This window comes from Cebus imitator, unplaced genomic scaffold, assembly GCF_001604975.1.
Source record: "Cebus imitator isolate Cc_AM_T3 unplaced genomic scaffold, Cebus_imitator-1.0 Scaffold390, whole genome shotgun sequence".
Taxonomy (NCBI): domain Eukaryota; kingdom Metazoa; phylum Chordata; class Mammalia; order Primates; family Cebidae; genus Cebus; species Cebus imitator.
In genome coordinates this window covers 2046454-2062874 of record NW_016107705.1, presented here as the reverse complement: position 1 = coordinate 2062874, position 16421 = coordinate 2046454, and the positions used below count along the sequence as shown (strand labels likewise).

The following is a 16421-nucleotide window of genomic DNA, read 5'->3' as shown; positions in this document are numbered from 1 at the left end:
TTCGCTTACTGCAACCTCCGCCTCGAGGGTTCAAGGGATTCTCCTGCCTCAGCCTCCTGAGTAGCTGGGATTACAGATCTGTGCCACCATGCCCGGTTAATTTTTGTATATTTAGTAGAGACGGGGATTCACTACGTTGGCCAGGCTGGTCTCAAACTCCTGACCTTGTGATCCGCCTGCCTCGGCCTCCCAAAGTGCTGGGATTACAGGCATGAGCCACAGCACCTGTCCTGTAAGAGCTTGTATTTGTTGAGAGCTTATTAAATGTCAAGTATTATGCTAAGGTACATGCATCATTATCCTGTCTAAACTTCATAACACTTCTACGAATTAGTACTTTTATTATTTTTTTTAACAAAAAGAAAAAAAGAGATAGAGGTACAGAGATAGTAAGAAAGTTTTCTATGGTCACACAGCAAGTATCTGACATAACCTGGACTCTAATCCAGGTCAGCCTGACTCCAAAGACCATGCCCATAACCACTGATCATATGGCCTCCCTCTAGCCTGGACTTACAGAATCTTTTTCTGTGAAGAGCTAGGTAAGGTTCAAGAAAATCAGCCTTGAGATCTCTTGTACAACTTGGTAATGACAGTTAATAACAATATATTGCATTTGTGAAAAATGTTAAGAAAGTAGACTTGAAGTGTTCTCACCACATAAATGACAAGTATGTTAGATAATTCATATGGTAATTTGCCCAATTTAGCCATGCCACAATGTACGTACATTTCAAAACATCATTTCATACATGGTACATCTACTGTATACAATTTTGTCAATTAAAAAAATAAAACTTTTATTTTATTTGAGATGGAGTTTTGCTGTTGTTGCCCAGGCTGGAGTGCAATGGCACGATCTTGGCTCACTGCAACCTCTGCCTCTCGCATTCAAGCGATTCTCCTGCCTCAGTCTCCTGAGTACCTGGAATTACAGGTGCCTGCCACCATGCCCGGCTAATTGTTCATATTTTTAATAGAGATGGGGTTTCACTATGTTGGCCAGGCTGGTGTCAAATGCGTGACCTCAGGTGATCCACCTGCCTTGACCTCCCAAAGTGCTGGGATTATAGGCATGAGCCACTGCACGTGGCAAAAAAAAACCAAACAAACAAAAATACACACTTGAAAAGGCCACCATCTTTACCACATACACACAAAATAAAAGCAGCTTTAAGAAAATGATAAAAATATGGCTAATGTGGTCCCTCATATATATAACAAACAAAATAATAATATGCAAATCAGTTTTGTATTGGAAAAAATAATAGATAAAAGTAGAGACAAATGAACTATTAACAGTAGACAATAATAAATATAATCAAAGATGTATAGCTTCTCTAGTAAGTAATATATTTTAAAGCACAAGATACCACTGTTTGCCCATTAAATGGACAAAAATGAAAAGCTGGATACTTTCTAGCATCGTTAAACATGTAGGCAAGTGGATATTTCCCCACAGTCTTAATAGATTTGGGGGAAATTTGGTCCTATCTCTTCAAAAACTAAATTTTTTGTTTTGTTTTGATTTTTCAGAGACAGGGTTTCACTCTATTGCCCAGACTGGAGTACAGTGATGCAATCATAGCTCACTGCAGCCTCAGAATCCTGAGCTCAAGATATCCTCCGACTTCAGCCTCCTGAGTAGCTAGGACTACAGGTGCAAGCCACCATGCCTAGCTAATTTTGTTGTTGTTGTTTGGTAGAGATAGGGTCTCACTGTGTTGCTCAGGCTGGTATTGAATTCCTGGGCTCAAGCTGTCTCTCTCCTCAGTTTCCCAAAGTGCTGGGATTACAGGCATGAGCCACTGTGTCCTGACTCAAAAAATAAAATTTGCACACCTTTTGATGCAGCAATTCCAATTCTAAGAACATATCCTACAGAAATATTTCCATATGCATAAATATATACATGTAAATATGTTTTAAGCATAAGCAATATTTGTAATATTGATAAATAACCTAATATCAATAATGAGGTTATTAAATAAAACATTGCAAATATATACCATGAAGTATTTTGCAACTCTTAATATAAATACGTTTTATTAATATATTAGCATCTAATAGTTTGATATTAATATACAATTTACATATAAACTAATATTAACCATAAGCAAAATTTTCATTAAATGTTAAGTGAGAAAACAAAGTTATATTGATACTGTGCTTTCTCATTCACTTGAAAACCTACCTAGATATGTGTATGTGTGAGAATATACATAGAGGCAAATACTAGAGTATGAAAAAACGTTTAAAATAATACACATTAAAGAGTTAAAGAAGAGACCTCTCAAAATGTAGATTGAACCATGGGAAAGAATACTACATTATTTGAAAATTTTACAGTAAACCAATGTTCATTCCTTGTTCAGAGGAGATTTTCCTGACCAGCAGACATCATGCCATCAATTGGTGATTCAGGGACCCAGTGTCCTTATACCTCATGGATGATTTCCACATGGTTCCCTGATTGTCATGTGTGCTGAAAGGAGAGAAAGCATGAAAGTTTCAGTGGCCTGGCCCAAAATTGGACTCTTCATTTCTGCTCACATCCCATTGGCTAAAACTTGGTCACATTGCCATAAAAATGCAAGTGATTCTGATAAATGTGGTCCATGTACTCAGCATAAGAGGAACACTTTTGATAAATATCTAGCAGCCTGTCCTACAGGGAAACAGAGGTTCTGGGTTTCCAGCTCTCTGCCTCTTCCAGCCAATAAGAAAACTCAAAAGAAGAGGAGGGACCAAGAGACTTCCGCCTCCTCCACAGATCTGCATCATCAGCACCTCCATAGATACAGACAATAGATTTTTTTTTCAATTTTATCTGAAATACAATCCAAATAGAGCTTCAAGACAAATCTCCTATCCGCCATTTCAGTACCAAAATTCTGAAACTGCTACTGCCCCTGATCACCTTCTGAGGGACCCAGACAACGTCGGCCCTGAACCATCAAGCCTCAAGATGTTGGGAAATCCTATCAGCCTGAATTCAGGTGTGCCATGATTAGCCTTATCCTTGTTTTGCTTCCCTGTCTATAAAATGGCGATAAGACACCACCATATCTATTTCAAGGAAATGCGAGCTTCGCAAAGGGTAATAGACATAGAACTTTGTAAGCTAAAAAGAACTACTAAAAGTTATTCTTAATCATAAGCATTGAGATCCATCTATTCTCTTATCTCACCTTTGTTTTTTCCTTCCTTACTTTCTCTGTGTATTATTTACCTGATTCCTTATAAAAGAAATGAAGGATATATACCTGCTATGTACCCACAAATATTGAATTTAAAAAAATGAATGTGGTCCCTTAAACTAAAACCCACTACAATTTAGTCCCAAGGAAGAGAGTTCTAGGGAAGAGCCAAAGAATGACATAAGAACAAAAGGTAATACTGGGCAACAGGATTGGATTTGAGGTAACCAAATCGGACAGGTATATTATCCTTTCTTCCCAAAAAGTGGGTTCCCAAAAGTGAGGATCTTTATCTCTTTAAGGGGATAAAGAGAATAAAAAAGCTGAATTTCCAGCTATCCAAAATGTGGTTCCCATGGTGTCCGCATGGAACTGGAAGAAAAGAAAGGAAGTGATGATGCTAAAGCGGATGAAAGGCCAGTCATGGTGGCTCAAGCCTGTACTCCCAGCACTTTCGGGGGCCAAGGCGGGTGGATCACGAGGTCAAGAGATCAAGACCATCCTGGTCAACATGGTGAAACCCCATCTCTACTAAAAATACGAAAAATTAGCTGGGCATGGTGGCGCGTGCCTGTAATCCCAGCACTTTCGGGGGCCAAGGTGGGTGGATCATTTGAGGGCAGGAGTTCCAGACCAGCCTTGCTAACGTGGTGACACACCATCTCTACTAAAAATACAAAAATTAGTTGGGCGTGGTAGGGCATTCCTTTAATAGCAGCTACTTGGGAGGCTGAGGCAGAGAAATCACTTGAACCTGAGAGACGGAGGTTGCCATGAGCCGAGATTGCACCACTGGACTCCAGCCTGGGTTACAGAGGGAGACTCTGTCTCAAAAAAAAATAAATAAGTCCTGTGCTCCTTTGCACCAAAACATTTGCCTTTATTACCCAATTTTTCAGTATTCCTGGGGGAGATAGTATTATTCACATTTANATATATATATATAAAATTAAGTGGATGAAGGGTTAAAATACTAAGTAGTAGACTTTTCCGGCTTGCAGAAGACATCCAGTACTCCATGGCTGGGTGGCTCAACACTTCCCCATCAGATATGGCAAAACAAAATGTGAGCATGTTGGCGGTAAAAGTCAGTTAGCAGGCTGTAGCAATGCCACTGACAGAATAACATGATCTCAGAAGGTATTTGTCCTTTTTGAAGCCAACAATTATCCAATAGGATTTTAGAGGCACCCAAAGCCTTACAATTATCTCTCCCTCCTGCCTTCAGATATTCAGAATGTCTTTAGCAAGACAGTCTTTGGTTTCACAATCACAGATAAACTTCCCATGCAGATGTATATGTTCATATAGCTAGGTTGTGACTAGCAGGTAATAAGTGTTCTGTTTTATAAGACTTAGAGTCCTAGATACCTGAAGAGGGTGTGGAAAAAGGGAGGCTAGGGCTCCCCCAACAATTTCATGTATTTTAAGCCTTATCTCTTCTGAAACCTACAATCAAACCAGGCTTTTAGCTGCCACTTAAGTCTCTGAAACCTTCCAGGAGCTTTTTTTAATGCAAAAAACAAACAAAACAAATGCCCACTAAGTTCCACCAATACAGGACTGATTAAGTAAAGACCAGTGTCTTCATACAATGAAATGCCACGAAATTATCAACAAACAGTAAACAGTAGGATGGTTTCTGGATCTTATATAGAAAAATCTCCAAGATCCATTCAGAAAGGCAAGAAAAAAAAAGTGGGTGGATAAGCTCTACTTGGATGTGCTTATAAATGAGTAAAGTCATTCTAGAGGAATACAGAAGAAACTAAGAAGAGAGAGGTTGAAAACAGGGAAGACGGTGACAAGCAGAGGCATATCTAGGCCTGAAGTTATACAATTTGGGGCAGTTTCTTTAAGAAAAAGAATTTATGAGTACAAAACTAGTTCAGAACTTTGGAAGGGGCTCTTGGAAGGGGCTCTAAGCTTAAGCTTTTCTAGCTTCATGGCAAGTCCACTACTGGGGATAAGTAGGAAAGGGAGAACAAAAAAAAATTGTGAACGTCGATTGAAATTTGATATCTATTCATAAAACTTCATTTTTTTTTAAATTAATATATTTGCCAAAATAGCTCTGGAGAAAGAAAACTGACTAGGTGGCCAGGTATCAGGAAAAATTGGGGTTCCTATAACCAAATTCATAAAAAGGACATTGCAAAAATGACAACCATAACCAATGAAATATAATCTTTCACCTATCACATTAGCAAAGTCAAAAAGTTTTAAACGTTGGATGTGGTGGCTCATGCCTGTAATTTTAGCACTTTGGGAGGCTGAAGTGGGAGGATCACTTGAGCCCAGGAGATCAAGATTACCTGGGCAACATAGGGAGACTTTACAAAAAGTAAAAAATAACCATGCATGGTGGTGCTTGCCTTTGGAGGCTGGGTAGGGAGGATTACTTGAGCCTGGGAAGTTGAGGCTGCAGTGAGCTGTAGTTACACCACTGCACTCCAGCCTGGGTAACAGAGTGAGACCCTGTTTCAAAAAAAAAAAAAAAAGGTTTTAAAAAACATATAGTTAGTGAGGGCATGGAGTGTCATACATTGCTGTATTTGGTATAAATGACCTCCATGGACAACATTTTACCAAATTCTCCCACAATTACAAATGCACCATTTGACACAGCAATTCTACTTCCAGGAATATATGCCACAGGTACAATGGCATGTGTGCTAAGCAACAGATGTAAAGGTTATTCACTGCAGCATTGTTTGTACTGCCAAAGTACTGGAAAAAACCTCAATAGGAGACTACACCCATTCATAAAATCTTGTACAGCTGAAAAATAAATAAGGAAGCTCTTTGTGTACTAGTATAGAACAATCTTCAACCTATATTCTTAAGTGAAATATGCAAGTTTTGAAATATTTTGTGGACTATCATTGAAGTAACATATTTCCTATAAGTCCAAAATATTTTCAGAAGCATTTCACCAACAACTTATAATATTGGTGCCTTGAGGGAAGATAGTTGGATAGCCGGGAAATGTGTGGAGGGAGAGATTTAACTTCAGTACTTTTAGCTTTTGAAGCATGTCAATGTGTAACTTTTTCAAAATATTTTTGAAGAAAAACACAGAGTTTTAATATTTGAAAAATTCACACCAGCCTCATATTCTAATCAAGGCTGAAGCTGTTCAGAGAGGAGCCTAGTGAATCCCCAAAGCTTCACATGAATTCCATGTTTGATGCAGATCAAGCTAGGGATAAGAAGTTGAGAACATTGGACATTTTTTTTCCTCCACTGGAGGGTATACTACTGCCATTTAAATGACTCATTATTAAATGATTCAATGACTGCATGATTCTAAAGAAAACCTTTTTCCAGGGACTTTTTTTTTTTTTTGAGACGGGCTAGAGTGTAGTGGTGTGATTGCAGTTCATTGCAACCTGGAACTCCTGGATTCAAGTGATCCTCCTGTCTCAGCCTCTTTTCCAGTTCTTCTGTGAGCTCCCAATCAAATGCTTTAGGTTCTTAATAATGAAGGGACCTCCTTTTCCCAAGCCCTGTGTCAATGGACTCTATTGCTTAAGAAGAGAGATGTCTGATTCACCAGTGGAGACAGAAAAGAACATTAGCACCCAGTGATTGTTCCTTTATTTTGTTAGGGGCTTAGAGTGACTGTGTTAACTTCAAAGAAGCCAAGATGCCTTGGGACATGGTTAAAATCCAAACCTGAGGACACACATCCTAAAAGAAATGAGTCTGAGCTGGGGAGAATATAGGATCCTAAGTATGGTAATTATTCTAAAAAAAAAAAAGAAAGCTGCCTCTGTCGGCCTGGGCAACATAGAGAGACCCCATCTGTAAAAAAAAATTAGCCAGGTATAGTGGCACACTATGCCACTCGGGAGGCTGACTCAGGAGAATTGCTTGAGTCTGGGAGTTCAAGGCTGCAGTGAGCTATGATCACACCACCGCACTCCAGTCTGGGTGAGAGAATGAGACCCTATCCCAAAAGCAAAACAGAAAGATAGCTGCCACTGGTGGATAATGCTAACTCCACCCTCATAGAATTAGAGCATATAAGAAGTCTTTTGCCACTAATAGATTGTGCATTCCAAGAGTGATTTAGAGCTAAGAAGGCATATCAAGATTGACTTTTTTTTAAAGATGACTAAAATTTTCAGAGCAAGCTTGTGATCCAATGCATTCATGTCCACAAGATGGTGCTATAGCTTCTGCCAAGTACAAAACTTACATTTCCTTTAGGAACTAGAAATAGAAAATATGTTTCTGATTGAGGACCAAATCTGCATGTGCTCTGGTGAGTTTGTCAAAGAAACAAATTGTGCAAAAACGTCCCGGTGGAGGTGGAGGTTGATTTGGGCCTAAAGGGTGAAGGCTGTTCCAGGTAATAACACCTTCTACCACCTCCACACATACCTGAGTTGATATCTTCCCCTTTTCCAAAATGCTGCTTTTCCTACTGTCAGGTGTGTGTGTGTGTGGCAGACATGGGATTGATGAGTGGCCCAGAACTCCCACGGCCACCCACACTTCCACCCAGGTGCAGCTCGAGGCTCACCCCTTCAATAGAGCCTTTCTTTGCCATTCTGTTCCACATTAATCACACCTTCCTAGGGGTACAAATAATAAGGCAACAGAATGTTTTAGAAAACTATTTTTCCATTTCCATCTAAGTATGCCAAGTTTTCGGGGGGCACAGAGTCCATTTTATAACCCATAGCAATTAGGATCCTATCTTGAATTTATGCACAGTGATGGAATCACAAATGCTGGCAATCTCAAGCAAGGGTTCAGTCACTTTGGTTGGTAGCCCGGGTAACTGGGAGGATGCTGGCCCCAGTCGGCCACTACCTGGATCTAGAAATATGTTAAGTCATCACTTCTTTGGAGTTGTTCGACCATCTCTAACAGATAGGATTAAACTGTCCTGATTTTCTTTTAATGTCTTGTTTTAAACTTTAACATCTTCAGTATCCCTCTCCTGAGAAAGTCACAGAGGTGGGAATGTTTGTATTACAAGGGAAATAGAAGGATGTTTCTGCTGAAGTGAATGGCACCTCCCTTCCTATTATCTTCATTCTTTAAAAAAAAAAAAAATCTGGCCTGGTACAGTGGCTCACACCTGTAACCCCAGCACTTTGGGAGGCTGAGGTAAGTGGATCATTTGAGGTCAGGAGTTCAAGACCAGCCTGGCCAACGTGGTGAAACCCCACCTCTATTAAAAATACAAAAAATAGCCAGAAGTGGTGGCCGGTGCCTATAGTCCCAGCTACTCAGAAGGCTGAGACAGGAGGACTGCTCGAACCCAAAAGGTAAAGGCTGCAGTGAGCCAAGATTGTGCCACTGCACTCCAGCCTGAGCAACAGAGCGACACTCTGTCTCAAAAAGAAAAAAAAAATTTTTTTAAACAGAGATGGGATCTCACTATGTTTACCAAGCTAGTCTTATACTCCTGGGCTCAAGTGATCCTTCCGCCTCCGCCTCCCAAAGTGCTGGGATTACAGGCATGAGCCACCACGCAGGCCTCATCTTTATTCTTGTCTCCATTTTTCTCTCTTCCATTCTGTGCCTCTGTGCATTGGCAGTTAAAAATGTGACATAACTATACAGTCAGCCCTCCTTATCCACAGGTTCCACATCATAGCTTCAACCAACAATGGATCAAAAATATTCAGGAAAAGAAAATGGATGGTTGTGTCTGTATTGAACATGTGACTTTTTTGCTTGTTATTATTGCTAAACACCACTGTATAACAACTATTTTCTTAGGATTTACATTGCACTAGATATTAATCCAGAGATGTCTTAAAGTGTACAGGAGGATGTGCATAGGTTATAGGCTAAGCCGTTTTATTTCAGAGACTTGAGCATCTGGGGATTTTGGTATCTGGGGTGGCTGTGAAGGGTCCTGGAACCAATCCCCTAGGATGACTGGATGTGGTGGATCACTCCTGCCCTCTTTTGCTAGCATAACCTTTCCACTGCCACAGAGCTAAGGGCAGGGTAAGTGGAAGCCTAGGGCCACAGAGACAATAGGGTTCTCTGGGTTCACCATCAAGAAGAGGGGAGGAAACCTTTGTGCTGCTATAGAAGCAGAGGCTGCCTTTTGGAAGATAACTGGGATAACATGGATTAGGATGGAAGAGAGTACTCATACCTAAGAACAATCACTGACTAGGGACTTTGACAGTGGATGAAACGCCTCAAGAAATAGACACTGAGGAAGTGCGATGAGGGATAAGGCCAAAGACTTTATATTGGCAAAAAGGAAGGACAGAGTTAGACCAATAAGAGCTGAAGTAAGGCCATTTCTGTGTTGAAAATAAACAGCAGGCTGTTACTGGGTTGTGTCTTATATTACGTCTATCAGAAGAAGAGGCAGTAGACAAGGATACAACTTACTCTTTCAATAACAGGAGATTTGAGTCTAAAACAGGTGAGATACAAAAAAAAGATGTAATACGTGTTTTCTAGCTTCTTTCAAATAGAAAAAATATTAAAAATATTTGGTTTTAAGCCCTCAACACAGGAATTCTTGGAACTCTCTCTTTTCCGACTAAGAGGCAGTATAAACATCTCTGTATGTATCAGTATGTATTTGTGTGTATTGGGTTCTCATCTGATACCAAAAAGAATACAATATTATTCATAAATAAACAGAGACACATACAATTAATAAGATAAAATTAAATTCAAGATAGATTTTAAAATAGGGCAATAGAAAAATAAGAATAGAAGGTATAAAAGTTTGCAAAATATACTTTACTATGCAATATATCTCTGAAAGGTAGGTTACAATTTTGCTATTCAATTCTATTCTCTAATTCAGAAGGGAAATGTGAGGGGCATAAATTTTCTTCAAGCTAGCCTTGCTTTCTCAGTTTCTTCTAGAATTTATGCTAATACAACTTGTTGTTCAGATGCAATTTTCATAATCTTCTATCTTGAGAAAACAGAAGTACCATCTTCAAGGATAAAAGTCAGTTGAAATTCAGTTCCCCACTCAAATATACTCCCCACCAATAATTACCTAATGTCCTACAATTTACTGAGTGTGGGAATTTCTACTCTTTCCTATCTCAGGGTTAGCTTGATGCTTACCTGCAGTTTTCTTTCAGAGGTTAAAGGGTAATGACTGTCTCCTTTTATTGAATAATCTTAATTTGTATGTTCTAGGGATTCCTTTTTTTCTTTTTTTTTTTTTTTTTTTTTTTTTTTTATGTGGAGTCTCACTCTGTCGCCCAGGCTGGAGTACAGTGATGCGATCTCAGCTCACTGCAACCTCCACCTCCCTGATTCAAGCAATTCCCCTGCCTCCGCCTCCTGAGTAGCTGGGATTATAAGTGCATGCCACCATGCCCAGCTAACCTTTTGTATTTTTAGTAGAGATTGGGTTTCACCATGTTGGCCAGACTGGTCTTGAACTCCTGACATCAGGCAGTCTGCCCACCTTGGCCTCCCAAAGTGCTGGGATTAGAGGTGTTAGCCATCGTGACTGGACTCATTTGTTTTTTATATAAAGCCAAACCCTGACAGATTACCTTGGTATGCAGTGAACAGTAGAATGAGTGAGTCCCTAACTTGCAATGAATAGCACCCCCAAATACCATAAAAATTAGAGATGAACTAGAAACTAGTACAAAGAAGAGGGAGATTGTATTAGTCCATTTTCACACTGCTGATAAAGACAGACCCAAGACTGGGGAGAAAAAGAGGTTTAATTAGACGTGCAGTTGCACATGGCTGGAGAGGCCTCAGAATCATGGCAGTAGGCAAAAGGTACTTCTTACACGGCAGTGGCAAGAGAAAATGAGAGAGAAGCAAAAGTGGAAACCCCTGAATCCCATCAGATCTCCTGAGACTTAATCACTATCAAGAAAATACCCCGGCAAAGACAGGGCCCTGTGATTCAATTACATCTCCCTGGCTCCCTCCCACAAAACATGGGAATTCTGGGAGATACAATTCAAGTTGAGATTTGGGTGGAGACACAACCAAACCATGTCATTCTGCCCCAGCCCCTCTCATGTTCTCACATTTCAAAATCAATCATGCCTTCCAAACAGTCCCCCAAAGTCTTAACTCATTTCAGCATTAACCCAAAAGTCCATAGTCCAAAGTCTCATCTGAGATAAGGCAAGTCCCTTCTGCCTATGATCCTGCAAAATCAAAAGCAAGCTAGTTACTTCCTAGATACAATGGGGGTTCAGGTATTGGGTAAATACAGCCATTCCAAATGGGAGAAACTGGCCAAAACAAAGGGGTTACAGGGCCCATGCAAGTCCAAAATTCAGTGGGGCAGTCAAATTTTAAAGCTCCAAAATGGTCTCCTTTGACTCCATGTCTCACATCCAGGTCAGGCCGATGTAAGACATAGTTTCCCAGAATCTTAGGCAGCTCCACCCCTGTGGCTTCACAGGGTACAGCCTCCCTCCTGGCTGCTTTCACAGGCTGTCATTGAGTGTCTGTGACTTTTCCAGGTGCATGATACAAGCTGCCAGTGGATCTACCCTTCTGGGGTCTGGTGGACGGTGGCCCTCTTCGCATGGCTCCACTAGACAGTGCCCCAGTAGGGACTCTATGTAGGGGCTCTGACCCCACATTTCCCTTCCACACTGCCCTAGCAGAGGTTCTCCATGAAGACCCTGCCCCTGCAGCAAACTTTTGCCTGGGCATTCAGGCATTTCCATACAACTGAAATCTAGGTGGAGCTTCCCACCTAGTCTTGGTATCTGTGCACCTGCAGGCTCAACACCACAAGAAAGCTGCTGAGGTTTGGGGCTTCTATCCTCTGAAACCATGGGCAGAGCTGTACCTTGGCCCCTTTTAGCAATGGCTGGAATAGCTGGGATGCAGGGCACCAAGTCCCTAGGCTGCACACAGCACAGGAACCCTGGGCCCAGCCCAAACTATTTTTTCCTCCTAGTCTTCAGGGTCTGTGATGGGAGGGGCTGCTATGAAGACCCATGCCCTGGAGACATTTTTCCCATTGTCTTGGAGATTAATATTCGGCTTCTTGTTACTTAAGCAAATTTCTGCAGCCAGCTTGATTTCTCCTCAAAAAATATGTTTTTCTTTTCTGCTGCATCAACTGGCTGCAAATTATCCAAACGTTTATGTTGTTTCCCTTTTAAAATGGAATGCTTTTAACAGCACCCAAGTCACCTCTTTAATGCTTTGCTGCTGAGAAATTTCTCCCACCAGATACTCTAAGTCATATCTCTCAAGTTCAAAGTTCCACAAATCTCTAGGGCAGGGACAAAATGCCACCAGTTACTTTGCTAAAACATAACAAGAGTCATCTTTGCTACCGTTCCCTACAAGTTTCTCACCTCCATCTGAGACCACCTCAGCCTGGACCTTATTGTCCACATCACTATCAGCATTTTTGTCAAAGCCATTCGACAAGTCTTTAGGAAGTTCCAAACTTTCTCACATTTTCTTGTCTTCTTCTGAGCCCTCGAAACTGTTTCACTGCTGTCATATTTATGGCAAGATTCATTGTTCATTCATCTGGGCTCCACAGTTAGAACATTTCTTTTGAAAAGATTTTAACCAGATTCATAATGTTTTATGAGATATGTTATAAACTGAATGTTTGTCCTTTCTCCCACCCTCCCATTCATATATGAAGCTCCAACCTCAATGTGATGGTAACGGGAGGTGGAGCCTTTGCAAAATAATTGTGTTTAGATGAGGTTAGGAGAGTAGATCCCCCTTGATGGAATTAGTGCCCTTATAACTAGAGGAAGAAATATTAGACCTTCCTCTCTGCAGAATATGAGAAGGCAGCCATGTACAAGCTAGGCAGAGAGCCTCCATCATGAATCAAATCTATTGGCTTCTTGATCTTGGACTTACTAGCCTCCAGAACTGTGAGGAATAAGTGTTGTTTGAGCCAATCAGCCCATGGGATTTGGTTACAGCAACCCAAGATGACTAATATAACATCTGCACATTGAGCAAATATATATATATATATATAAATTTGTTTTATAGATAAATAGAAAGATTAATTCCTTGTCTAAAACCGCATGACCAGTATAGGAAGAAAATCTCATTCTTTACATGGTGAACTTACTCAATTATTTGTTCAACTTATAAATTACTTACTAACTGATCACCTACTCTATGTTAGAAGTTATGCTCAGTTTTGAGTCACAAAGACAGAGAATGTATGGTCCCAAATCTTAATAAGCTTGCAATAGAAAATAAGCAGATAAGAAAATAAAAATAAATTAGTTATAATATCACAGCATTAAAAATGTACTAACAGAAGGCTATACTGAATATATTATGGTGGCACATAATGAAAGATAACCATTCTATTTGGAGAAGTCAGGAAGGATTTCAGAGATGAGGTAACATGAATTCATCATTGAAAAGAATTAGTAGAGGTTTGATAAATAGAGAAAGGTAAGAAGAGCATTTTACACACAGAGAATACTGTCTAGCAAGATCCAAGAATAAAAAATAACTGGCATATAATGGTTTGACAAACAATCAGGTACAGCTTGAGCACAAAACATGTACAGTAGAGACAGAAAAAGATAGTGACCAAGAGGGAGCCTTGGAATGAAGGCAGGAGCCAGGCTGTGAAAGGCCTTTAGATTGTACTCAGTACAAGATTTGTACAATAAATGAACTGTAATTTTAAAAGCCTAACTTTCCTCTGTGTGTTGCCTTTGTCTTTGTCAAACAATACCAAAAGCACCTATACCTATGTATCCAATCTTGCTCCAGTCCTAAGGGTAGCTGGATTTTGGTATTTAAATTCCCTTTTCTGCTTTCGGGGATCCAAGCTGGGCTCAGCAGTTAACAGGTCTTAGTGCTTGCTTCATTTCATTCATTGCTTCTGAGGAGAAGAAAGTACCAGGAAGACAACCAATCCTATGGTACTTCATAACTATGGCTTGGAGACCCAAGTCAAGCTTTTCAGTCTGACCACAAGTCTGCCAGTGAAGGCTTCCAAAATGGATGTGTAAATTTGAGCCAAGAGTGAGTACCCAGAAGAAGCCATAACAGACAGCAAAAGGCTATGTTCAAAAACATCTATGTGGTCTGAGGGAAACTGGGGGAGACACCAACTAAAGCTAAGTGAGCCACTTTGGGGAATTAATTGATCACCCCTAGGAAGACAGCCATGTAAAGGAATAGACTGCCCCTTCCCTTGGTCCTTGTGGTGGGGTGTCTGCTGCAACTGTTGTGGATGGTCCCATGAAGCCTCTGTATGGACCCAAATATCGGAGCAGCCCATTCTGCTTTATGTATCCTGCTCTTTCATTCATTCATTCAACAAACATTCATTGATCACTTACCATGTGATGTTTTAAACACTGGGAATACAGAGACAAAAGACACAGCCTCTGCTCTTGAGAAACACAGTACAGTGAACAGATTAAAATCAAGAGCATTTCTTCAGATAAGGAAAACTCACTAGAAAAATAGAATTGAAAAATAAGTTTTAATTCACAACAGCATAAAAAGCTATAAAGTACTGATAACCTCACTTAATAAAAAATATAAATAAAAAGTTTTAAATCAATCTAAAGAACATATAAGATGAGAAGAATAATTGGAGAGACATATCTATACCTTTGGAAAGGATAGTTTATTATCATAAAATATCAATTCTCCCCCCAAATTAACCTCAACTATGATTTCAGTTGGGTTTTCTGAGGATCTCTGAAAACCTCTATAATCTACATGGAACAATAAAGGTCCACAAATAACTAAATAAATGTTGAGAAAGAGGAAAAAAGTAGAGGTAGGGGAGGGACTGTCCCAACCAAATCCATTGATGTACTATAGAGCCACTGCCTGGAAACAATGTCAAGCAAGAACATTTAAATGAACAAGTAGAACAGAACAGAGAGCAAGAGTCAGAAACGGACTCATCTACTGATGAGAACGTAATACATGATAAAGTTCATAGCATAAATCAAGAAAAGATGAGTTTAAAAACTGACATAATACTAAACTGACATAATAACATTAAGTATCTACTCAATATCATTAGACCAAAATAGATTCAAGATGGAAAATAAAGCCATAAAGAGAATATAGAAGAATTAATGTGTGGCAAAATTATTACACATTTCTGTTCAGATTTCTAGGAGACAATGTTTTCCATATCTAAAATGTACAGGCAACTAACATCGAGATTATGCAAGTGACAGGGCCAGATTTACATCTCAGAAAGATCACTTAAGGGTGCAACAAATTGTATCTACTCTTTCTCTTCTTTGTCTTTTGGAGATAGGGTCTCATTCTGTCACCCAGGCTACAGTACAGTAACATGATCATGGCTCACTGCAGCCTCAACTTCCTCGGCTCAAGCCATCCTTCCACCTTGGTTTTTGCAAGGCAACATGAAAGTTTTGCAAGGCAACAAGAAAATGAGAGTAACTCAAGAAAAAAGTAAACAAAGTCATGATAGGCAATGTAACAACATGCTAACAAATTTACTGAAATGCTCAACCCACCAGTAACCAGAGAAATGAAAATTAAACAGCAGTGAAATACTACTTTGAAGCTACCCGATTGATAAAAACATGCCCAGTGTTGGTGGAGACATGGGGCTACGGAGACTCTTGCACTGTGATGAACACACAGTCAGTGCAGCTATTCTAGGGAGCAATAAGCAGGATCTGGCTAAATAAGCCTACCGTCGCTTTCCAACCCCAGAATTCGGATCCTGGATGTTCATATGCCAGAGAAATTCTCACATAGGCCCCTAAAGGATATATACAAGGCTGCTCACCGCAGCACTGCTTGTGATAAAGGCAAAATGAAAGGATTTGGGTGGCCACCACTGAAAGAGAGGATAGGTAAAATATGATGAATTCCCACTGTGGAGCACCAAGCACTGGTTAGAAGCAACAGACTATAGATACACAAAGGAAAATGAGTCAATGTTTAAAAATCATTCTAATTTTAAAAAGTAAAAAATGTAAAGTTAATAAAAGACAGCATTTACGTACATTAAAAACACATACAAACAGTACAGAAGTCTTCATAATAAGAAAGGAATAAGGTTGGGCACGGTGGCTCATGCCTGTAATCCCAGCACTATGTGAGGCCGAGGTGGGTGGATCACAAGGTCAGGAGTTCAAGACCAGTCAGGTCAATATGGTGAAACCCTGTCTCTACTAAAAAAATACAAAAACTAGCCGGGCATGGTGGCATATGCCTGTAGTCCCAGCTACTCTGGAGGCTGAGGCAGAAGAATTGCTTGAACCTAGGAGG

At 40.0% G+C, this 16421-nt stretch overlaps 1 protein-coding gene across 1 annotated transcript in view; it reads right to left on the bottom strand.

Annotated features, from left to right (window-relative positions):
• Positions 1–2029: 2029 nt before the first annotated feature.
• LOC108289072 (wiskott-Aldrich syndrome protein homolog 1-like) overlaps positions 2030–16421 on the bottom strand; it is a 30177-nt gene continuing 15785 nt past the window's right edge. Inside the window, exon 4 of the mRNA XM_017508332.2 lies at positions 2030–2485. Coding sequence (XP_017363821.2) covers positions 2477–2485 — 9 coding nt within the window. The 3' untranslated portion in view covers positions 2030–2476. The remainder of the gene's footprint in view (positions 2486–16421) is intronic.